This window comes from Mauremys mutica, chromosome 1 (assembly GCF_020497125.1).
Source record: "Mauremys mutica isolate MM-2020 ecotype Southern chromosome 1, ASM2049712v1, whole genome shotgun sequence".
Taxonomy (NCBI): Eukaryota; Metazoa; Chordata; order Testudines; family Geoemydidae; genus Mauremys; species Mauremys mutica.
The window spans coordinates 211,575,300-211,599,615 of record NC_059072.1 but is presented as its reverse complement, the minus strand read 5'-3'; the positions used below and the strand labels follow the sequence as shown (position 1 = coordinate 211,599,615).

The following is a 24,316-nucleotide window of genomic DNA, read 5'->3' as shown; positions in this document are numbered from 1 at the left end:
CATTGGCCTGCTAAACCCAGGGTTGTGAGTTCAATCCTTGAGGGGGCCACTTAGGGATCTGGGGCAAAAATTGGTCCTGCTAGCGGAGGCAGGGGGCTGGACTCGATGACCTTTCAAGGTCCCTTCCAGTTCTAGGAGATTGGTATATCTCCAATTATTATTATTATTAATTATTATTATTATTAAAGTTGCACAATATTTGCTTACAACGTTGTTTGGCCTTGGGGGCCTGGAACCAAGATGGGCCAGCAGCCTCCCCATCAGCTCCCCCCCACCCTGCCAGCAGCCCCAGAGATCAGCAACTCCCGCCTTCCCTCCCTGCAGCTGATTCCCAGCATTCAAGAGGCTCTGAGGGGAGGAGGGAGGAGTGAGGATTTCATGCACAGCCTTCTCCCCTGAACCTCCAAAACATCCCGAAACAGCTGATTGCGGCGGGTGGGAGGGGTTTTGCAGCATTCAGGAGGCTGGGGGGAGGGGAGAGAACGTAGCATGCTCGGGGGGAGGGGTTGGAGCACCCCCCCAGCACGTTGGAAAGAACAACAAGAGGAGCAACTGGACGATCCATCCTCTTTCACGCTCTGACTCCACCACCTCAACCAAGCTTCATAATCATCATTGCTGATTACAGTATTAAACTGTTTGTTTAAAATTGTTTAAAACTTATGCTGTATATGTATATAATGTCTTTTGTCTGGCAAAAAAAAAATTTCCCTGGAACCTAACTCCCCCTCCCCCCCCCGTCCCTCTTACATTAATTCTTATGGGGAAACTGAATTCGCTTAACATTGTTTCGCTTAAAGTTGCATTTTTCAAGAACATCACTACAACATTAAGTGAGGAGTTACTGTACTTAATTTTCAATAGACTAGCAACACCTCAAAGTTGTTGAAAGCATCTGTATGGCTATAATTACCAAGAAAATCCACATCCGCACAAACTGCTATTTCAAGCCAATTGCTGAACACATTATTCCAAACAGTGTAAATCTCCAGACCTGAAGAAGAGCTCTGTGTAGCTCAAAAGCTGGTCTCTCCCACCAACAGAAGTTGGTCCAATAAAAGATATTACCTCACCTACCTTGTCCCTACGTCTGCACAGACAGGGCTTAATTTTAAGAAACAGTTTACTCATGTCAATATAGAGATGTACTAGTACAAGAACTCACCATGTGGGCTGGTAAAATTAGCTGTTTGTCCCATTGTTATTCCAAGGGAAGAAGGTGAAGGAGTTGGACCAAATGACGCTGGTGATGGAGCTCTCAAAGCACCACTAGGGGAGCTTGCAGCATGCAGATTTCCTAATAAAGACATCCAGACACAAACAGCAATTCATTATGTTTTCTACTTTTCTTTCAAAAGCTTGAGTAAACCAATAGCAAAGAAAATCAGAAAAAAGGATTGTCTTTCTTAGAGACAGGTCATACTAGAGTTTTCGGAGTGACCTTTACCCCCAGAAGCTGCATCTTGGACATGAACCAGCAACCAAACACTCTTACTGAGCAGACAGGATACTAACTTATACAGTAACCAATCCTTCTTCAAAGGCAAATGTGAACTAGAAATTCTATGGTACATTTTACATGTACAATACATGATATTCTTAGGTAATAGGTATAATGTTTTTCCTTGTTACAGCAGGCGCATCAACATAACTACAGTTAAGGTTGCATAACTATTTCCAGTTTAAGCTCTGTTCTCAGGTGCTCATAACTTTAAGTTTACACTTAGTTTTGGTCTCCATCCAAGTGTAAATGTCTAGGAGTAGAAAGCGGAAATAGCCTTTTCAGAAAAGGATCTTTAAGTGAAGATGTTTGATTTGACCAAATTAGGAGCCTGTAAAAATAATTACATGTTATGCAAGCACAGTAAATGCCAATTACAGAACCATGGCTGACGTTCATGCAGAGCTCACATGCAGCATAGCTAAGACCAACCACGCTGCGCATGTCTCATAAGTAACAAAAGGTCACTTTATGAGAGAAGTATGCCGTAAATCATACTATTCTTTAGAATATAAAAAAGTGTACATTCCATAACATCTATTGCCAATATAGAATTGAGAGCCATCTTACCTGGTGACTGTGTATGCATCATGGAAGGAGATGGGGTCACTGTGTTGTGATAAGATGTGGGTGGTGAAGTAAGAGGGTAAGCTCCTGATGCTCCTGCCTGTTTTGCAAATGGCTGAAAGTGTCAACACAGTAAAATGGAAGTCTTCAGTGATTTCACGCTGAATCTACTAAGTACTAATATTAATAGATTTGGCAAAAAAATGATGGTAGTTTGATATCAGATCTGTCTAATCAACTTAACACCATAGCATCCAAGTCTTCACACCTCCTTATTCAGGGCTTGTTGCTTTGTTCCACAGTTTTTGAAGAAGTCTTTACGCCCTTCTTTCAAACCACATAAACACTACCTTTACACATCTAACCCTCTTCTTCACTTCCACCCTCCAAAGACCAAAAATCCAATACAGGCCCTCAGGGTACCAAAAAAATCTTATTTTAGGCCCTCATTGTTTCCCCTCGATTACATATGCCTTTTCTGTTTTAAATAAGACATGTTGAATGATTCTCCTGAATAGCAGTCAACATGCTATGTGCTATCTATGATGCTATCTCAAAGTAAACATACATTTTAAAACATGAATAAATCTTCCAAGGGCTAATCCAAAGCAGTATAGTTTATACTCACCTCTCATCTGCTATTGCCACCCCTCTCGAGGAAGAGAGACATACATTTTTCTAAAAAGGTAGATATAATAATGGAGAACAATGGAGATACAGTGTAACTTGTAGTTTTATTATTTTGCCTACATTTTACCTGTTGCTGTGATTGTTGGGGTTGAAGTTGTGATATCAATGAATCCATCATGTCCCCCCCAATAGGAGAAGGCGGATTATCATCCTCATTTACAGATCGTCTTCGTGCATCTTGATTGCTGTCAACAAACATGTTCAGGAATGTCTGTGGATATATTTGATTATTATAAATTTATTTACACGCCTCTAACAGCAATTCTATACTTATAATTGATCTAAGTATCAATAGCAGTAGTGTATGTGTGCTATTTATAACTTATTCTGTTATCCTTAGATTAAAATATAAATTCCATTACTTGAAATAGAATTCAGAAGATCAGGAAGTCAAAGACCAATTTGGTTACTAAGAAACTGTTGCTGTTTGCCACTCTGGCAAGTTCACCCGCAAAATTCAGTAGCCTTTCATACCAATCTCCTATTAAAAAGGTAGTAAATGTTTTAAGCAACTCCAGTTTTCTAGATCAGTACAAGTTTATTCACATAGAAGTTTTGGCAAAACAACCCCCTTCCTGTTAAGTTCTACTGGCTTATCCCAAACTATTATCAAAAGATGGAAAACTAAGTATCCAGCTCTCAAATATAAAAAACTGACTCAACGTTGTTATAGATCTTCCTGAGTTTGATTTAACCATTTGTAAAGCATATAGCTCTCAAAAAAGGTTTAAAACTTAAAGGTATAACCAAGAAATAAAATAAAGGACATAATAATTTGAAGTAAATGTATAGGAATCATCACATACTAGTCACTGAACAATAATTTTATAAAGATTCTGTATTTAGATAGGACTGTCAGTTAAGATGTAGTTGTAAAGATAATTTTTACACTTGCAAAATTATAAGTACAACAATTCCCTTTTTCACCTCCTCAAATAGAAATAAACCCTTTACTTAGAAGGTATCCTCAAGAAGAAAGTCAAGTAAACTGGAAAGGCATATGCTTTCCCAGTGTCCCCTGACCAACAGCCAATTTCCTAGAAGGCTTTGAAATTTTTGTTTTTTAGCCAATGGGCACAGGAAAGACAATGAATTTGATTACTAAGGATATCAAATATTTAGCTGAAAAGAGGTTTCTAGCACAACTAAAGGACATTTATGCACAGCACTAATTCCCAGAATCAATGGCTTATAAAAAACAGGTATAAAAAAACGGTAAGAGCACAGCTAGTCACTGGAAGTTTCATTAAAAAAAGATAAAAACAGCAACAAAAAAAACCCCACCACACTTCTGAAAGATACAATTTACTTGGAGGAATTATGATCAAATCAGCCGGTGTCATTTCAAGAGATTCTTCTCTTCTTTAAAGAAAGACCCTATAATACCATTGAGTGCCCACAGAACCTTACTTAATTTGATCAAAAATAAATCCAAACTTGTTAGCCTACAGAAATGCAGGCATCCAGAGAACTTTAAACACTGCCCTACAGTGTCACTAAGCAATAATCATATGATTAAAGTATTTTAGTGTTATTGGTCCCGGATTATACTAAACTGATTTTTACAGTCTGATTTTTTCCTTCCCATCGACCCCGTTTCTATCCCACACTTATGTCACTACATGGCATTCACACAACCTTAAAACTCTATGCAAACTGTTCAATACTTAACCATATTTGGGTTTATTTAAAATGGCAAAATCCCTGTGGTGTATTTTACTATTTACTGATATGTACTTTCAACCATAAAACCATCTTAATATAGCTTGCCTAAGAATTTCCCTTTCCCTTCCCCCCAAAAATTTACTTGATTAGTATAAAAATAAACCCAAAGAGAATGGTACCATGAGAGCTTTCTAATGACATGAAGCATCAGCCTTAACATTAAAAACTTTAAATTGCTGTATTCACTTGTCTGCTCTAGCTGCTTTATGCTATTCTGGAGCAGAGCATGCTGACCAGTTAAACTACATTTTGAGCTGCTTCGCATTGCCAGAGCAATAAAAAGTACACGTCTACCCCGAAATAACACAAATTCGGATATAATGCGGTAAAGCAGTGCTTGTGGGGGGGAGGTGGTGCGCGCTCCGGTGGATCAAAGCAAGTTCAATATAACACGGTTTCACCTATAACACCGTAAGATTTTTTGGCTCCCGAGGACAGCGTTATATCGGGGTAGAGGTGTACTGGGAATTTATACTCCTAATTCCCCCTTGCGTCTCCCAGTATACCCTGCACACATCCCCAATTCCTCATTCCCTCCTGCACACCCATTTTCCCCTCTCTCTCTCTCCTGCATCTCTTACATTCCCCTATACACAAGCACACCAGTCTTCTCCCTCCTTCCTGTCCCCTTCCCCACTACAGACCCCCATTTCCTCTCCAACTGTGTAGATCTGGAGCAAGGGTAGATGCTGAAGAAAAATATTTAGCACTAGTGTTGATTCTTTGCTATTAATTTTCATAACTGAAAGTTTCTGACAGAGGCTGGTGCATAAAAAAATCTTTCCGAAAATTCAGAAATTGCCCTCTTTAAAAATGGCTGCCATTCCCATTTCTCACTAGGACTGAAGCATACATGCCCTCTTTCAAAAGGGCCACTGCCTCCTATTGTTTCCAGTGAGAGCCAACTCAGCCATCATCTTTAAGAGCAACCTCTGGCTTCAGTCCTACTGAGAACAATGGGAGACTACAGCCTTTTCAAAGAGGGCAGTTCTACACAGGCTTTTCTGAAATAGAAAATTATCCATCAGCCCCTGCTGAAGAAGTGTTCAACTATGGGAGAATGGGGGAAAATTACCATTAATCCTTAAAAAAAGTCTTTAAATGTAGCTTTGGCACAAGATTTCAGTGAGGTTTAACTATGAAAGAAGCCTCAAGTGTCTGCATTATTTCATTACTAAAATCATTCAGGGGAAAAAAACAAACAAAAAAAAAACAGTCTCACATTGAGAGCTAAGTTTCTTGTTGGACACATTTTGAGTTAAAATAAATTTATACTAATTAACCAGTTTACTTGTAAACCAGAAAATTCTGTGCTCAAAAAGAGTAAGTGCTGTAATTTTGAGGAGATACAGTGTATACTTCACACATAAATTGACTGTAAATGAAAAGCTAATCTCAACCTACACAATGGAACAATGAGTGATGATTCCATAAGATGCCAGAAAACACAAGATCAATTACCTTTAGTCCTGGTGCAGGGTAAAAACCTTCAACTATTTTACTATTGTCAAAAAGACTATATGCTCCATCACGTATTGCCACCACCCCACGGCTCCGGCAGTAGATGTCAATGCAGTACATATTCCTAAAAGCCAGCCTGATGTGCGTGGGTGACTGTGGCAGGATTGAGAAACACTGATAAGCAATGTTGATGCGTTGAGTCAGACCCAGCATTGGCACAGTTGGAAGTTTGTTGATGGCAACTAATGGAGCTTGAGTATCAAACAATACCTGCAAGAGAACAGATGTTGAGACATCAATTAGCTTCCAAAATCAATCACAAACAGTTTACCTTTAAGGGAACCAGGCCTAGTCTACACTACAAAGTTAGGTCAAGGTAAGCTACCTGGCATTGACCTAGCTATGCATGTGTCTAACTTAAATTTGTCTCCCACCGACATAACTACCCTTTACAGCGACACAGTAATACCACCTCCCCAAGTCACAGTCAATGTACTGAGATCAACACAGTGAGAATGTAGACACTGCATTATTTATGTTGACCCTAACAGTCCTCCAACAGCTGTCCCACAATTCCTGACACTGGCCGCTCTGGTCACTCCACTGCCCAGGGGTCACAGAGGCCCCTCCCTTAAAGCCCTGAGAATTTTTGAAATGCTGTTTCCTGACTGTCCATCTTGGCACCTCTCCAGTTCTGAGAAACTGCATATATCACCATGCCAGCTACACATTCCAGCCACGCTCCAGTTTGGAGTCGACAGGAGATACTGGATTTCCCAGGCCTGTGGAGAGAAGAGACTGTGCAGGCATAGCTACAGACCAGCAGAAGAAACACGGACATCTACAAGCAGATTGTACGGGGGATGCAGGAAAAGAGGTAAACAAGGACTAGCAGCAGGGCCGCACGAAAATGAAGGAACTGCGTCAGGCATATCAGAAGGCCAGGAAGGCCAACAATCAATCCAGTGCTGAGCCACAGACCTGATGCTTTTACAAAGCCATACTTGGCAGATATTCCATCACCCCACACGCCACCATGGATACCTCTGAAGAGCCCGGGACACACACCCCTGCTGTGAACAGGAAGGACGAAGAAGAAGCAAGTCATGAAACCAGGGGGATCAGTTATGCCACGAGCCAAGACCTGTTTGAGACTCCACCACACTCCAGTCAGTCCTAGCAGTCACGCATGGGTGAGCCCAATGAAGGGAAAGGATACTTGGGCAAGTCTGTAAATATATCTCCCATTATGGTCTTGGCAATCCCAACTTAGCAGGACACAGCGGTCAACTTTTCATTAATTTACTCATAGTAGAAGAGGTAACAGCACAACTATAGAAGGTAGTGCTATCTGCTTTTCACTCCCCTGTGGAGTTAGGAAAAGGGGCCATGCAGAGCAGTTTGTTTATGTATACAAGGATGTTCCTTGAATCCTCCTGAGTGATCCTGATGAAACTTTCATGGAGATACTCTGCAATCCTCTCCCAAAGGTTTCTAGGGATGGCAGCCTTATTTCTTTCTCTACTGTAGGGCACTCTCTCACACTACTCTGCAGTAACTTCAGCAAGCACTGTTGCAGTAAACAGGCTTACACATACAAGCCCCAGTGGCTTCAGACACCGGCAGCAGCTGTGCTCTCTGTGCTTGTTTCCCTCAGGAGTCAGATATCAGCCAAAATCACTGCCGCCTGTGGAAAATGGTGCCTTTGCCCTATACTCAATTTCATGCAACCAAGCAATTCCCTCCTAATTCTGAATCTTAACTTTCACTTTCTGTTGTGACTATACTGAAAATGGTACCGCTGCATGTTTTAACTATAGCTGCTACCATTCTGGCCTTGAGGGGTTCACGCTCTAGACTCGCGGAATGCTTGAGCCAGATAAGGACGACAAAAAGAATGACTTTGGATGACACGTTCAGTGAGATCCTGCAAGCCAGTGCAACATCAGACCATGAACAGATAGATCGATCTAAGATGGCGGAACCGGAAACCACTCCCAATCCTCAGACTTCAGAAGAAGAGAAAACTGAAACAGCACCAGCTCAGGAGGTTGCCAGCCCTGAACAGGACATTAAGCATCCACTACAAAACAGGTGGGCACTCTGGTTCTTCAAAAATGACAAAAGCAAAACCTGGCAAGCAAACCTTTGTCTGATCTCAAAGTTTGATACTGTTGAAGATTTTTGGGCTTTATACAACCATATCCAGCTCTCTAGTAATTTAATGCCTGGCTGTGACTACTCACTTTTTAAGGATGGGATTGAACCTATGTGGGAAGATGAGAAAAATAAGCGAGGAGGCCGATGGCTAATTACATTAACTAAACAGCAGAGACGAAATGATCTTGATCGCTTCTGGCTAGAGACACTGCTGTGCCTTATGGGAGAGTCCTTTGATGACTACAGCGATGATGTATGTGGAGCTGTTAATGTTAGAGCTAAGGGTGATAAAATAGCAATATGGACAACTGAATGTGAAAACAGGGATGCTGTTACGCATATAGGGAGAGTATACAAGGAAAGATTAGGACTTCCTCCAAACTAGTGCTTGGCTATCAGTCCCATGCAGACACATCTACTAAGAGCAGCTTCACCACTAAAAATAGGTTTGTTGTTTAAGACGACACCTTCTGCGTATTCTTTCATAGGAGACTGCGTCAAGCAATCGAGATTTGGGAGCTGAACTAAAGCCTTTTCAAAAGCAGAGTAGACTGCGTTTAAATTTGATTTCCATCTAAATGTTGCTAAGATTTGTGAGAAGTCTCATTCGCCTTTGTCTTGTACTTCTGTGTTCATTTTTTCTTCTATTTTGGCTGAAGTAACCATTATTCAATCAAAGGATTTCAGGACACAGTACCCCCAGAATCCATAAAGATTTTCCTGGCCCACTCTGTAATAGCTTAGTAGGACATTACTATTACAAAAACATTTGTTTATCCACAATATTCAGAAAAGAAAATGCATCTCTATACCTTACAGAAAAAATTACTTGTTTTATATTTGCATTGTATGCAGTAACATATTTTGCTGGTTTGGAAAAAAAGTATGGTGCATAGAATTTTCTAGCAATTTTCTTAATACAGCATTGTCTTAGCTGTAACCTATGCTGATGGCTGCTAGACTTAATTTATTTGTTTCCCTAATTGATAACATTAATGATACTCTGAGTTCAGTTGTTCTTGCTCATGTAACATTGGTGAAGGATCTGGGAATATGACAAAGGTGGAATAAACATTAATTTTGTGCATTCTTTGGTAACTTTTTTTTGTAACATCAAAGCTTTGCTACAGACTTCTGCATTTCAGTCAAATCAGTGATCTATGTTTGTGTGATTTCCTAAACATAATTGTGAATTTTTTTAAAATTAACACCATAATTTACATTCCTTACTAGAAATAGTATGTCTGTTTTTGTATCTTATGCTGTATTTTAATACTTTGTATTACTTAGGTTATAGTCTTTGGTTAAAAATGGCTCAAGTAGACAAGCAGTCCCATTCATATTAAGACAGTGTACAAAACTGTAAATAAAATGTGTACAGTGAATTGTCTTTTAGACAAAAAAAAAAAAAGACCAAACAGCCTGGAAAAGGAAAGAGTGGACAGGCAAAAGACCCAGGACTCCCAGCAGGAAAAGAAGAAGGAGATGCACCAGGACATAATGGGGCTTCTCCAGTAGCAAACATAGATGCTGCAGATTCCTGTGGACCTACAGGTTCAACAATTACAGGCTCACTTCCCTTTGCAGTACAGAAAGAACTCCATTACAGCACCTCCCTATACCCCTCCTCAACATTCTCATGTGGCATCAGGGGCTGCATCTCTACCCCTTATCACTCCATCCCAGGTGACATTAAGGACAACCACAACTACATGTTAAGTAACCTGTTAGATCCACAGTTGCCATATGCATAGGTAAAATGGACATGAATGTTCTCTCTCTTTGTTAAATTTTATTCCATTATTAAGTTCTTAATGTATTTACTTTTAAATTGCACAGAATATTTTTGCACTAGTTTTCTTACTGAATAAAACTATTTGGAAAATAATTCATCTTTATTATTAGTTCCCAATGTATGCTGCAGAGTGCCTAGCAGTTATGAAATCACCCACTTACTTGTTATTGTACAGTGTGACAACTCATAGGATCAGTGACAAACAGTGTAATAATCATAAATGTACTAGCACTGCAAAATTAGTAAGTGCATTGACAGTGTTTTATTCATAGATGTGCACCACGCATCACACAATTCCTAACAAGCCCCAAAACAGCAGGCCTGGTAGAGCACAGTATATCACAATACATTACTGTGGCTCACTGTTAAAGTGCACTTTCAAACCCTCTCTGAGAAGTATAGCTCTGCCCTTAGCTCTAACAGCCCTTGTGTCTAGCTGTTCAAACTCGGCAGACAGCCACTTCATCTCTACCCGCAATCCCGGCAGAAACATTCCCCTTTTGCTTCACAGTTATTACACAGGACACAGCAGGCAGCTATAACCAATAGGATGCTTTTCTCACTGAGATCCAACGTCGTGAAGAAACACCACCAGCATCCGTCCCTTCAATCTACCAAAAGTGCATTGAATTATCATTCTGCACCAGCTGAGCCAGAGCTAAATCTTTCCTTGGTGCTGTCCAGGAAGAATGTATGGCTTCATGAGCCTGGGGAGCAAGGGGTAAGCTGGGTCTCCCAGGATCACTATTGGCATTTTAGCATCATCAACAGTAACCCGCCTGTTGAGAAAGAAAAGTCCCTGCTCGCAGCTTTCTGAACGATCCTGGGTTCTTAAAAATGCAAGCATCATGCACCTTCCCTGACCAGCCAACATTGATGTTGGTGAAGTGTCTCCGGTGACCCATCAGTGCTTGCATAACCATAAAAAAAAAAATAGGCCCTTCTGTTGATGTACTCTGTGGCAAGGTGGTCCGATGCCAAAATAGGGATGTGTGTGATGTCTATTGCTCCACCATAGTTCAGGAACTCCATTGCTGTAAATCCATTCATTACGTCCTGCAGATTGCCGAGAGTCACCGTCCTGCACAGCAGGAGACTATTAATAACCCTGCACACTTGCATGACAACAGCTCCCACAGCAGATTTTCCAACTTCAAAATGATTTCCCACTGACCAGTAGCAATCTGGCATTGCACATTACCACAATGCCATCACCACTCCCTTCTCCACTGTCGGTGCTGCTCTCATTTTGGTCTCTGCACTGGAGGGGTGGATGAGCTCAGCACACAAAACCAGGAATGGGGCCTTGCGCATCTGAAAGTTCTGCAGCCGCTGCTCGTCATCCCAAACCTGTATTATAGTGTGATCCCACCAGTCAACACTTATTTCTCGGGCCCAAAAGCAGCACTACCATTTGCAGCCGCACCATGAACAGCACCACCAACGCTAAGTTGGTTCTTGCTATATCCCACAACAATCTGTCAAAGCAATTGTCACATTCCCCGCTGATTCATCTCTTCTTGTGGCTCGTCAACTACCAGATTGAGTGTCCTGGGCTTGCAACACTTATGGCAATAGTGCAGAGATGTACAAACTCCATGCTTCTGTCAGAGAAGGCAGACAGCAAGGAGCACTGCATGGGTTCATGGGATTTTTTTAAAAATATGTGAAAATTATGGGCTATAGATGACATTATGGGATGGAAACAGTTGCACGCTGGGAAGTTGACCTCTTGCTCCCAATCACCCTGCATAACTCATTTCTGCTCCACCAGGCATGCCAAAACTACCCAAAAGAGTATGTGCTGGACAGTGGCAGGTTGCACACTGGGATACTTACCCATGGTGCTCCACACCGTGCATCGACACAAGCACTCTTGGTGAGTATGCGCAGCATGGATGCAAGGAGCCAAGAATGCATGTGCACAAGCAATATGCTAGCTGCGATGGCTTCATCCCAGTGTTACTTGCATTGACCCAAGTTTATAGTGTAGACACGGCCTCAGAAGAAAAATCAAGTCATGGAGGATAATGAGCCCCGACCATTACCTGCTCTTCCTCAATCAAAAAGAACCATCAGTAATTTATTAAGGGCCAGATTCTGATACCCTTGAAGGAAAAAAAACAAAAAACAAAAAACCTCAACCATCAGAATCTGGGCCTTAATTATCTTACACTTCTCTAAATTCTATCTTTTCATGAAGAGAAATAAAAGTTACCTGTAATAACTGGACCACATTTGGTGTTTTATTGAACATCTCCTGGAGCTGGTGTAGGATGGTATTGTGACAGTTACTGCAACCTGAATTTGGGCCAACTGTTCCCAATGAAATGTGGAATTTCTGATGTATAGAATTCCACTGAATACTGATCTATAACACCAAGTAAGAAGACAAGAAGTCTTAGAAACTGATTACAACAACCAGATTGGATTGCAAGTTGTGAACCAGAAAATGAAAATTAAACATACATAAATATGAAAGTAATTGAAGCTAAAATGCCATGTAGAAAGCTATGCTAACTTTCTACAAAAGCGTGGGGGCTTTTGTTTTTGTTGTTGTTGTTAAGAAGTGTATATAGGAAATCCCCATGAGGATAATTAGCAAGAGATGGGGAGGGGGGAAGGAAACTATAGAAATAAATTAGGCTATTTCCTTAGTGTGTTACTCAGAAACCAGAAGCCTCATTTGACCAAAAAGGGATGAGATAAGGGAACTGGACTTGAACCCTTGATTACTTCAATATCTACAAAACGGATGCATTGGTGAGGCTGGATGCGTCTCAACTACAACACACTGAGACGCTATGATGCGGTAGGCCAATGTGTAGTGGCAATGTCATGCAAAATCCAGTGCGCTATTCATGCCATTTATGGAAAGTAACTAACCATTACAATACATGTTCTACATGTGCAAAAAATGCTCCTAAAAAACCCAGGTTAAAGAGAGCCATGATAATTCCATGTGGCATTGAAACAATCCACAGTAAAATGGGGAAATGTTTCATGAGATTCCTTTTTAGATTAAAAGTGGAAAAAAATGTTAAATTTCAGCAGTTTTGTCAGAGCCTTCATTTATTTTTTTATTTTTTTTTAAAGACCGCATTCCATCCATAACTGGCATTTAACAACATACCAATTATGCAAATATCTAAGCATCCAGCAAGTTAATGATGGTCTAACATCTATTACTTATAGCTTCCCTGCTTTTGTTAATATAAATTTTTTACTGTTATTTTAATAAGGTGGAGGGCTTTTTGCTTAAATTCCAAAAGCTCTGAACCTGTATAGTTTCTGTTTTCAAATGTAGCTTTAGAAGTGTACTAAGAAAGTTACTTACTGAGCTTCCCTTGGTAGTTCCATAACAAAGGATAAGCTTGCGGTAGTTGTAGACACGAACCTCTGAGAAAACATTCAGATGGTTGGGTATTTCTTTTGAAGAGGAAAAAATAAAAAGATGAGTGAGAAAGCTTACATATTTATATAAGATGCACCAAAAATGTAAAAGAAAGGACAGGGGAATATTTTTGTACCTGGCAAAGATCGTGCAAACTCCAGCACACATTCATATAGTCGAGCAATACTGTTCCAATCATTGAGGAACATCTCAACAACTTTTCGACCTCCAACTGGTTCAGACAATTGGTTTTCATAAGTCAGGTAGACATGACGTGTTGGTCCTGCAATGTCAATAATGATTAGCATTTGACAGAGAACATGGTAAAGAGAAAGGAGTTAAATCTGCAAAATATTTCTGCAAAACTAACCTTGCTCCCTGGAAGATGTGCTGTTAAGTGGACAGTTCGCAAATATCAGCTCAGCCACCCATGTGCGGTTATTTCTACCTTGCAATCGGAAAGTGCAATCAAGGAGAGACCGGTCCAGAGCCTTCTGGGTTTCCTCGCTTGTACCTTTACATGGAGGAATTCTGTCCATGAAGAAAAGAGTGCACAATTGTACACATTACAGCTCCATGAGTGCATAATACATGTTAAAGTATTTTCCAGAATGACATTTAAATAACTTTACTTGAAAGAAAAGATGCTCTGCAGAATAATGAATGGAAGAGACCTGGGATTGGAGAAATGAAGCCTCGAGCACCAGCCCTGCACTCCCATTGGCCAAGAACCACGGCCAATGGGAGCTGCGGGGGTAGTGCCTGTGGGCAAGAGCAGCGCGCAGAGCCTCATGGACCCCCCTGCTTAGAAGTCAGACCTGCTGGCAGCTTCCGGGGTGCAGCGCAGAGCCAGGACAGGCAGGGAGCTTGCCTTAGCCCCGCTGCACCGCTGACTGGGAGCTGTCCAAGGTAAGCCCACGCCCCAACCTCCTGCCCCAACCCTGAGCCTCCCACACACACTCTGAACCCCTCATTTCTAGCCCCACCCCATAGCCTGCACCACAACTGCACCTCAACCCCCTGCCCCAGCCCAGTGAAAGTGAGTGAGGGTGGAGGAGAGCGAGCCACCAAGGGAGGGAGAATGTAGTGAGCGGGATACAGGACCTCAGGGAAGGGGCAAGACAGGGGCCAGGGCCTGATGGTAAGGGGCAGGGCTAGGGTGTTCAGTTTTGGGCAATTAGAAAGTTGGCAACCCTAGGTGCGTGCAAGGTCACAATGCATGGAGGATGCCATTTTGTTCTACAAAATGGCATCCTCTGCACAGCATGACCACACATGCACAATACTACTAGGTCACACTGTGCAGACGAAATCATTTTATAGAACAAAATGGCGTTCTCCATGTAGCATTAACTCACACATATGGTGTACAAAAGGTCACCCTGTGAAGGGGACACCATTTTGCTCTTCAAAATGATGTCCTCCATGCTCTTTGGGCTCCCAAGCTAAAAAGACTTCATTAAAATGGCATCATGCTGGCAAAAAGTTTGGGAACCCCTCTCCTAGAGGGACTCTAAGTTGATGCAATTTGCATCTTCTTTCCAACACCCTCAACTTGTTACAAGTTCACATTCCCTCTACAGACCTTCTTTCAGACTTGCTTAGACTTCATACATCACTTTGAAACATGGAATATGGAGTATAAGGGCTTGTATGCACAGTTGTGTACTGCTTTAACTATAACTGTTTCTAAATCAATAGTTAAAGCAGCACAACTTTAGGGTAGACACAGTTATATCAGTATAAGGGTGCTTTATCAGTATAGTTTATTTTCATTACAGAAATATGAAGAGGTCACACAATATTATACAAAAGGTTTTTTTTAGGATGGATATAAATCCTCTTGCTTCAGGGTATAAGCTAGCCAATAAATGAGGGGGCTTAGGAAGAAACTCCATCTACTAGCAGTTTCTCCCTTCAGGATTCCTTGCACCTTCCTCCAAAACAGCTGGTTTTAGCCACTGTGGGAGACAGAACACTGAACACATGCACCACTGGTCTGATCCAGCATGACAATTCCTACGTTCATGGCTTAAGCTGTGACTGCATCAGAGAACTCTCCTCATGAGCCATCACTAGAGGTCACCTGGAGTTGCCGGAACTAGCTGTCTCTAGATATTAGGATCTGGGGCTATTGATGAGTATTCTCAGTGAAAAGCCCTCAGGTTAGGAATGAGTTTCTCTCCACTGGTCCATTAGAGCCCAAGTCTGTTGATCTTCAGGGCACAATACCAGGGACTCTTGTTAAAGCATTCAAGCTTTGCTTGAGGACAAGTGATTTGAGATGTGGGGAAATAAAAATTGCTGGCTTCTACAGAACATTCCTTTTCTTTCACTTATTGAAAAAGGTAAAATTATGTTAATTTTGGGAGTCCCAAGATACAAGAAAGGGAACACTGTTCAAATCTACAAAAATAAATGAAGGAGGAAGTACAGTTCAAGAGAACCATATACTGCTATATTAAAGACTTCACCTGGCAGACGGATGAGACGGAAGCTGGTAAGAAAAGGGTTACCTTTTCCGTAACTGGTGTTCTTCAAGATGTGTTGCTCATGTCTATTCCACAATAGGTGTGCGTGCTCGCCACATGCACCGGTGCCGGAAGTTTTTCCCCTAGCAGTACCCGTAGGGGAGCACCCCTAGTGCCCCCTGGAGTGGCACCTCAGTTCCTTCTTGCCAGACAACTCCGACAAAGGGGAAGAAGGGCAGGATGTGGAATACACATGAGCAACACATCTCGAAGAACACAAGTTACGGAAAAGGTAACTGTCTCTTCTTCTTCGAGTGATTGCTCATGTATATTCCAAGCTATATCTGTTGGAGGTGGGTAGGAGTTCACAAACTCTCGAGACAGAGCACAACCCTGCCAAACCTGGAGTCTTCCCTACTCTGGAAGACAATTGCATAATGTGAGGTGAATGTGTGAACTGAAGACCATGTGGCAGCCCTGCAAATGTCCTGAACGGGACATGGGCTAAAAAGGCAGCCGATGAGGCTTTTGCCCTAGTTGAGTGTGCCCTCACAATTGACGGGGGAGGGATTCCCACCAGGTCATAACAGGTACGGATGCACGAGGTGATCCATTTGGAGAGCCGCTGAGTGGAGATTGGCTGACCCCTCATGCATTTGGCCGAGGCGATGAACAGCTGCGAAGACTTCCTGAACGGCTTAGTCCGCTCCAGGTAAAAGGCCAGAGCCCGTCTCACATCCAGCATGTGGAGGCGGCACTACTCACTGGATGCATGGGGCAGAGGACCATCAGGAAAATGTCCTGACCCATATGGTAGGTGGAGACCACCTTCGGGAGGAATGAAGGATGTGGGCGGAGCTGGACCTTATCCTTATGGGACACCATGTAAGGGGGCTTGGAGGTCAGGGCCCTGAGTTCTGAGACCCGTCTAGCAAACATGATCGCCACCTGGAAGGCCACCTTCCACAAGAAGTGCAACCAGGTGCATGTAGCTAACCACTCAAAGCACCAAGTTCAGGTCCTACTCCGGGACTGGGGGTCTTGAACCTGTCTGGTGGGAGGGAGGCCCTGGCCGACATTGCGTCCAGGACTGCCCGATAAACTCTATGTGCTGTACCAGGATTAACGTGGACTTGGTGTCGTTTACCAACAGGCCCAGGGTGGCACACGGACAGGAGGAGAGCCACGTGATCCCACATCTGCAACCGGAACTGCCCTTGACCAGCCAGTCATCCAAATAGGGGAAAATCTGGACCCCATGATGTCTGAGGTAGGACACCGCCGCCACCACAGACATGCACTTTGTGAATACCCGGGGAGCAGTGGACAGGCCAAATGGGAGGACCGTAAATTGGTAGTGCTCCTGCCCAACCGTGAAACGGAGGAAGCGCCTGTGCCCCTCTAATATATGAATGTAGAATTACGTGTCCTGCAGATCAAGGGCGGTGTACCAGTCCCCGGGATCTAGGGAGGGGATGATGGACACCAGAGAGACCATGCGGAACTTGAGCTTTACCTTGTACTGGTTCAGGCCTCACAGGTCCAGGATGGGCCTGAGCCCCCCTTTGGCCTTCGGGATAAGGAAACAGCAGGAGTAGTACCCCTTGCCTTTGAACTCCGCTGGCACCACTTCCACTGCTCCTAAGCCAAGGAGCTGCCCCACCTCCTGCTCAAGCAGGGCCTCGTGAAAGGAGTCCCCCAGGAGGGATGGGGGCGGGGGGTGGTTGGGCGGGGTAGAAATAAACTGGAGGGTGTAGCCCTGGGAGATGGGGTTGAGGGCCCATCGGTCTGAGGTCAGCCGTGACCACTCTGGGAGAAAAGCACACAACCGGTTGAGAAGGGTAGCTTTACTGCGTGTGGATCCCTGATGTGAACTGGTAGGTCGCCCCCAGGCGTCCCATCAAAACTGCCATTTTCCACCTGTTCGCCCTTGGAGGACCCCGGTTGGGGGGCAGACTGGGACTGCCTCTGCGGGCGTTTCTTATAGTCCTGCAACTTTTTATAAGTGGGCTCGTATTTAGAGTGGATGGCCTGGGTGGGATCCTGCTGCAGCTTAAACGTAGGTATAGGTAGAGCCGGAACATAGAGGCCAAGTGTCTTAAGCGTAGTATGGGAATCTTTCAGGCCATGCAGCTTCACGTCCGTCTGTTCTGCAAACAGAGCCTTGCCATCAAAAGGGAGGTCCTGCAAAGAGTTTTGCGCCTCACTGGACAGTCCAGACTGCAGGAGCCACTACTCTGCTCAACCTGAGCCAGAGGCTTGGAGGCCAATGGGGACCGAGGACTGCCCAACACAGGTCTAGCCTCTCCCCTGGTCTTGCTCCGAGGTCACAGTGGAGAAGGCCTCTTCTTAGCCTTCTTGGTGTGCCCCACAGACGGGGAGCGGTGCCAACTGGTAGATGGCACCGAGGGGTTGCCATGCACGGACACCGCGGTGCCCAGTGCAGCATGCCGGAGTCAGGATAGCCCGGAGCCAAATGTCTCTGTCTCTCTTGGTCCGAGGCTTGAAAGATCTGCACATTTTGCAGTGATTGCTGACATGGGTTTCACCCAGACAGCGTAAATAGTCCGTGTGCGGATCACTCACTGGCATCGGTCACCTACAAGTGTCGCACGACTAAAAACGCAGGGCACAGGGCGTGCCCTGGCCCGGGCGCACTAAACTAAACTAAGTTACACTAACTACTTCAACTACAGGTACTATTATACTGAACAAACAAGAGTTCTGGAGGAAAGCTGCAGACAAAAATAAATAAATAGGTGTGTGTGTACACACACACACACACACACACACACACACACCCTCCTCATAGAACTGGAAGGGACCGTAAAAGGTCATTGAGTCCAGCCCCCTGCCTTCACTAGCAGAACCAAGATCCCTAAGAGGCCCCCTCAAGGATTGAACTCACAACCCTGGGTTTAGCAGGCCAATGCTCAAACCACTGAGCTATCCCCTCCCCCCCAGACAAGCTGGAGCAGAGCAGTTCCAAAGCACCTTCACTGGCGGCAAGAAGGAAATGAGGGTGGGCAGAGCATGCAGTGCCCCTTATAACCCTTATACAGAGGTGCCACTCCAAGGGTTGCTAGAGGCGCTTCCCTACAGGTACTGCTGGGGGGGGGGCGCGGCGGACAAACAAACAAACATAAAAAAAACTTACGGCACCGGTGTACATGGCAAGCATGCACACCTATAGTGGAATACACATGAGCAATCATTCAAAGAAGAACTATTGGCTGGATGCATTAGTATAATTCACATTCCTGGAGAGAGGTACTGTGAAACCTCCCAAGCCAAGGTTCTAACCTCCTGATTGCTAAGAGATGCACAGGGAACCTGGGACACAGGCTACTAGTAGAATGGCAATTCCTGCCAAGGATGGTAGCAGGAGATGCTAGGTTAGCAAGCCATCTTTGGCTGGAACAAGAAAGGACAGATCTTGGCTACAATTTTGTCAGAGGTCACAGAATCCTTGACTTCCAGAGACCTCCATGACTTGAGCCTGCAGCAGCAGGGAGCTACAGGGTCCCTCTGCCTCCTGTGGTGGCTGGGAATTGTGGGGGTGCCCTGGAGCTCCAGGCCACTGTGGAGGGCAGAGGTGCCCCAAGCTGAGAGCCACTGGAGGTGGAGGAACCCAACAGTTCTGAGCCGGGGCCCCTGGGGTGGTGTGGGGACCCTGCAGCTCCCCATTTGCTGTAAAAGTCAGGGATAGGTCACGGGCTTCTGTGAATTTTTCTTTATTGCCCATGACTTTTACTAAAAATATGCATGACAGAATCTTAGCTTTACTTATAGCTGCTGTGCATTTGTCATGTTTGGAAGAGAAAAAGACCATGCCCTTTGGCTGGTCAATTCTCACCTATGAACAGACACCAGGACTGGCTGTTCCAACAATAAAGGGCAATACATTATTCTCCTACTCTTCCCCTCCCCACCGCAGGCCACATTACCTTAAATGACTGAGGTTGTAAAATAAGCCATTGTTTAAAACAAAAATGCTTTTCAAAGTTTACTGTTGCAAGGTGTCAAACTCTTCAAATGCTGCTTTTTCCTAATACTGTTCATGTACTTGATAAAATGAAGTGTATAACAATATCTTACTTTAATAAACGTATAGCATGGCTGAAGCCATCTCCTTCTACCTGTACTCCTTGGTGCGGAATCTCCATATTAGACAACTAAAGAAAAAGGAAGATTTCACTAAGTTATAACAAACAAACTCACTCAACGGGGGGGAGGTGGGGGGGGGGGGGCGGGGAGGTGTACACTTTCCCAAGGTGTGTGTCTTGCTACAAGTGACAGTTTCACATTCTAAGCATGGAAAATTGAGAACATGGGGGGGCACACTACAGACACTTGTCTCTCCTTGACTATCTCCCCTTTTCTCTCTTCACTTTCTCCTGTCCCCTATCCTGCCTTTCCCTCTCCCAAGCATCAGCCGTGGCAGGGAGTCACAGCTCCAGCTGGAGTAGGAGGACCGAGCTCTAAAGCACTTAGTTGGCCCATGCAAACAGATTCCTGACATTGGCCAGCTGCACATTTAGAATGGAAGGCAGAGAGGACTAGAGAAGGAGCAGTATGCAGGCATGTCTGAAGACATGTTAGCACGTGCCTCCTGTAGGGGGGTGGTTACCCCGCTCCTGCCCTGAAGGGCTTAAAACAGCCCTGGGAGAGGGCTGTGGCAGGGGAAAAGCTGGGCTGATTGGGAAAGCAGCCACAGCTGTAGCCAGTTCAATCAGGGCCCAGCTGGCCCTTATAAGAGGGCAGTGGGCCAGAAGGATGAACAGACACTCTCTAGCTTGCTTGAGAGAGAAGGACCTGGCTGCCTGGGAAGCTGAGAAGGGTATCTAGGGTGAAGCACTGCTGGGGAAGGGCAGAGGGAGCTGAGGAGCTCCAGCCTAGCAAAGCCTCAGGCTGCAGGCCGAGTTAAGGGCCAACAAAGGTACTGGGGCTGCAGAGGGGCAGCCCAGATATAGGCAGAGGCAGCTGGTCCAACCACCCTTGCCAATGATGAGTGGTTTATAGACTGCAATCTGCCCCAGGGAGCGGGGGCTAGATGACTGGCAGTAGCCACTGAGGCACACTGGGGATGGGGGTTCCCCTGGGTGGGGAGACCCAGATTGTGGGTTGCTGCTAGGGGGCAAAACCCTGATGGTAAAGGGCACCGGGGTCCGGGAGGGACACGAGGGGCCAGCTGCAGGCGAGACATCAGCCAGCAGAGGGCGCTCCGGAGCTGGAAAAGAGCTAATTCCCTGGACAACCAGCAGGAGGTGCCATGCTGGTGAGTCACCCCACCCCACCCCCAAATATAGATAAATCAGTTTATACAAAGAAATTCTAGGAAAACTTTAATCTCATAATACTTACCTCCATACGAAGTCCTATAAATGGCATATTTGTATCACACATTGCTACAAGATGAGCTAGGACTTTATTGAAGGCACACATTTCTCCAGATCGTTTTGGTTTCTTAGATTCTACAGAACAATGATCACCAGACAACTAGAATTCAAATAGAGAAAAGACGATATGTACTAGCCCATTTGGAATAAAAACAGTCACCCTTCAAAAAGGTCATGATGCAGAACAAAAGCTTGATCAGCTGTTATGTTTGAAATGAAATACTCTCTGGGCACATATGGTTACTCTTAAGGGTTAGAGGACTCAATATGGTTTATTTAAAAGCATTCTCTAATTTTTTCACAAAACAATTTAGTGTTTAACACACTTGCAAACCTTCTTTGCGTAAGCTAGTTTACTGAGTCCACACACAGCACTCTCCCCAAAATATTATGGGTCTCCTGAAGTACCTTTCCACATAGCGACTAGACCAACTCCTCAAATAAGAGGGTTTGGGAAGTTGCAATCTGCATTACCTTACAATCATTTAAATTCCCTCTGAATATCCATTTAAGCCACAAGACTTCAAGAAACCTATTACATCTTTTACATATTCACTGTATCATTGAAATATATTTGAAATACACTAGCTTTTGCTCAATAATCACAGCATCTGATTGATGATGCCTCATCCTTTCCCCTATCCCTTCTACTGTCCAGTCAGCCTCCTCATTGCTTTATATCTGAAGTTAGTTTGTAAACTACCTGAGCAGATGACACGAGGGAACTGGAGCAAAAATGTAAAGAACACAATCCTATCAACAAGCACTTTCAAATATATAAAATGGCATATTTTTGTAAAACAGGACACCGATAATACATAAACATATCTAATGTTTTGGAAACTAGAAAGGCTCCAGAACTGCCAAAATTATGTAGCGTAGACAAGGGTCTAGTTAAGAGAAAAAGAACCCTCCACACAAACAAGAGTTACTTAAACACAACTGAAATAACCAAAAATTATCACAATCATTCTGCTTATTTTTTTAATTAAATACAAAGTCACAGTTAAAACATACACTTTATACATCTTTAAACATTAGGTCCAAGAACACTGCACACTTAGGGTATGTCTACACTGCAATTAGACACCTGCAGCTGGTCCTTGCCAGCTGACTCGGGCTAGCAGGCTCAAGCTAAGAGGCTGTTTAACTGAAGTGTAGATGCTCAGGCTAGAACCCAGGCTCTAGGACTCTGAGGTGGGAGGGTCCCAGAGCTCCAGCTGCAGCCCAAACATCTACACCACAATTAAACAGGCCTACAGCCCGAGCCTAAGTCAGCTGGCGCAGGCCAGCCACAGGTGTCTAACAGCAGTGTAGACATACCCATAGGAGCGTGACCCTGCAGTGAGCACAACACAGACAGGCTCTTTGCAGGAGTCTCTGTAATGACTTCAGCAGGACTTTGCCATGCAGATCTCATTGTAGGATTACAGTTTTAAAGTTTCCATACCAACAGCACTTTAAGTTTATTACCTTTCAAACATTCATCACATTTTTAATTAGAAAATGTACACTAACACTCCATCACATGAACTCAAAGATCTTTCCATCTATTCACCACTTCTTGTAAAATACCTCCCTAAAAAACCACCTACATATATTCAATCCATGATAACACCAGGCAGCATAGGCAAAGACTACCGTATATACTCAATCATAAGCCAGTTCGTTTATAAGCCAACCCCCCCAAAGATGGATAAGTAAAAATGGAAATTTTTTTATAACCTGTTCATAAGCCAACCCTATAATTCAGGGGTCAGCAAACTTTGGCTCCCGGGCCGTCAGGATAAGCCGCTGGTGGGCTGAGACGGTTTGTTTATCTTGAGTGTACACAGGCACGGAGGTAAACCTAAGTAAACAAAGTGTCCCGGCATGCCAGCTGCTTACCCTGACGGGCTGGGACAGCAACTGGTGGGGATTTTATTTGGGGGGGAGCGGGGGGAGAAGCTGGGAGTCAGGAGAATAACCCCTGTGACCACCCCCTACAGGACCCCACCCCTAGCCTGGGACCCCCACACATTTCCCATCCCATCCCTTCCCACCTTATCTGGGGAGGGCCAGGGGAGGAGGTCTCTGGCCTGGCTGGAGCTGCTCCGGCAGGCTGGGCAGCGTGGCCACAGCCTGCTCCGGCAGGCCAGACCGGGCGGTGCAACCACAGCATGTTCCAGTGGGCTGGGCCGGGCGGCACAGCCGCAGCATGATCCAGCAGGTCGGGCAGCGCGGCCACAGCCTGCTCTGGGGTGCGGGGCAGAGCGGCACGCTGCAACCTGCCAGTCCCGGAGCTGCAGCTGCTTCAGAGGCTGGGAGGAGAGCAGCATGGCCAGGAGCGGAGAGATTCTGGCCCCGCCTCTTCCCTTTTGGCTGTGCTGCCTCTCCTTGCTCCCTCTGTTGGGCAGGAGGGACTGTGTCCCACCTCTCCCTCTCTATACCTATTCATAAGCCAATCCCCTTCTCTGGTGCTTCCCTTTCTTACTAAAAAATTCAGCTTATGAACAAGTATATATGGTACTTAAAAAGGTAAATAGTTGATCTGTTTTTAATCACTGGAGTCTAGTAACCTTGAAATTTTGCTTTTAAATGTATACAGTTTTAACTATTTGAGTATCAGAGTCAAGTTTAATTAAGTTACTATTACTATTCTAATATTAACAAATTAATGTTGCCTTTATCTAAAATATACTTGATTTAAAATAAATATGTAAGCCCAGCTTGTCAAAACTAGTAGTACACCTCTATAACTCGACCCGATATAACATGAATTTGGATATAACGTGGTAAAGCAGTGCTTGGGGGGAGGGGTCTGCGTGCCTCCAGCGGATCAAAGCAAGTTCATTATAACACAGTTTCACCTATAACAAAGAAAGATTTTTTTGGCTCTCGAGGACAGCGTTATATGGGGGTAGAGGTATAATAAAGTCAGAATGACTCAAGCCCCCTAATTTGTTTGTAAAGCTGCTAAAACAAGGGAAGACCATACACAGTGAAAGGGTATTTGACTAAGGTCTCATCTACAAATGGAACTTATTATGGAATAAGGCAGGGTGTATGTTTAAAGCACAATAACTTTTCTGGAATAGCTATTGCAGAGTAGCTTATTACACAATAGCAATTCTGCTTCATTTCCTCATGTAGAAGAGAGGTGACGTTATCTGA

The 24,316-nt window shown here is 44.2% G+C and overlaps 1 protein-coding gene and 1 pseudogene across 1 annotated transcript in view; one reads left to right on the top strand and one right to left on the bottom strand.

The window, feature by feature from the left end:
* The window catches only part of MED14 (mediator complex subunit 14), a 67,276-nt gene that overhangs the window by 12,131 nt on the left and 30,829 nt on the right, over positions 1-24,316 (bottom strand). The window contains exons 15-24 of the mRNA XM_045002693.1: positions 21,129-21,263; positions 19,863-19,939; positions 13,664-13,824; positions 13,430-13,576; positions 13,237-13,328; positions 12,118-12,270; positions 5,945-6,214; positions 2,826-2,969; positions 2,072-2,183; positions 1,166-1,297 (exon numbers count right to left, since the gene is read on the bottom strand). Coding sequence (XP_044858628.1) covers positions 1,166-1,297; positions 2,072-2,183; positions 2,826-2,969; positions 5,945-6,214; positions 12,118-12,270; positions 13,237-13,328; positions 13,430-13,576; positions 13,664-13,824; positions 19,863-19,939; positions 21,129-21,263 — 1,423 coding nt within the window. The remainder of the gene's footprint in view (positions 1-1,165; positions 1,298-2,071; positions 2,184-2,825; positions 2,970-5,944; positions 6,215-12,117; positions 12,271-13,236; positions 13,329-13,429; positions 13,577-13,663; positions 13,825-19,862; positions 19,940-21,128; positions 21,264-24,316) is intronic.
* On the top strand, positions 7,737-8,563 carry LOC123378165 (annotated as a pseudogene).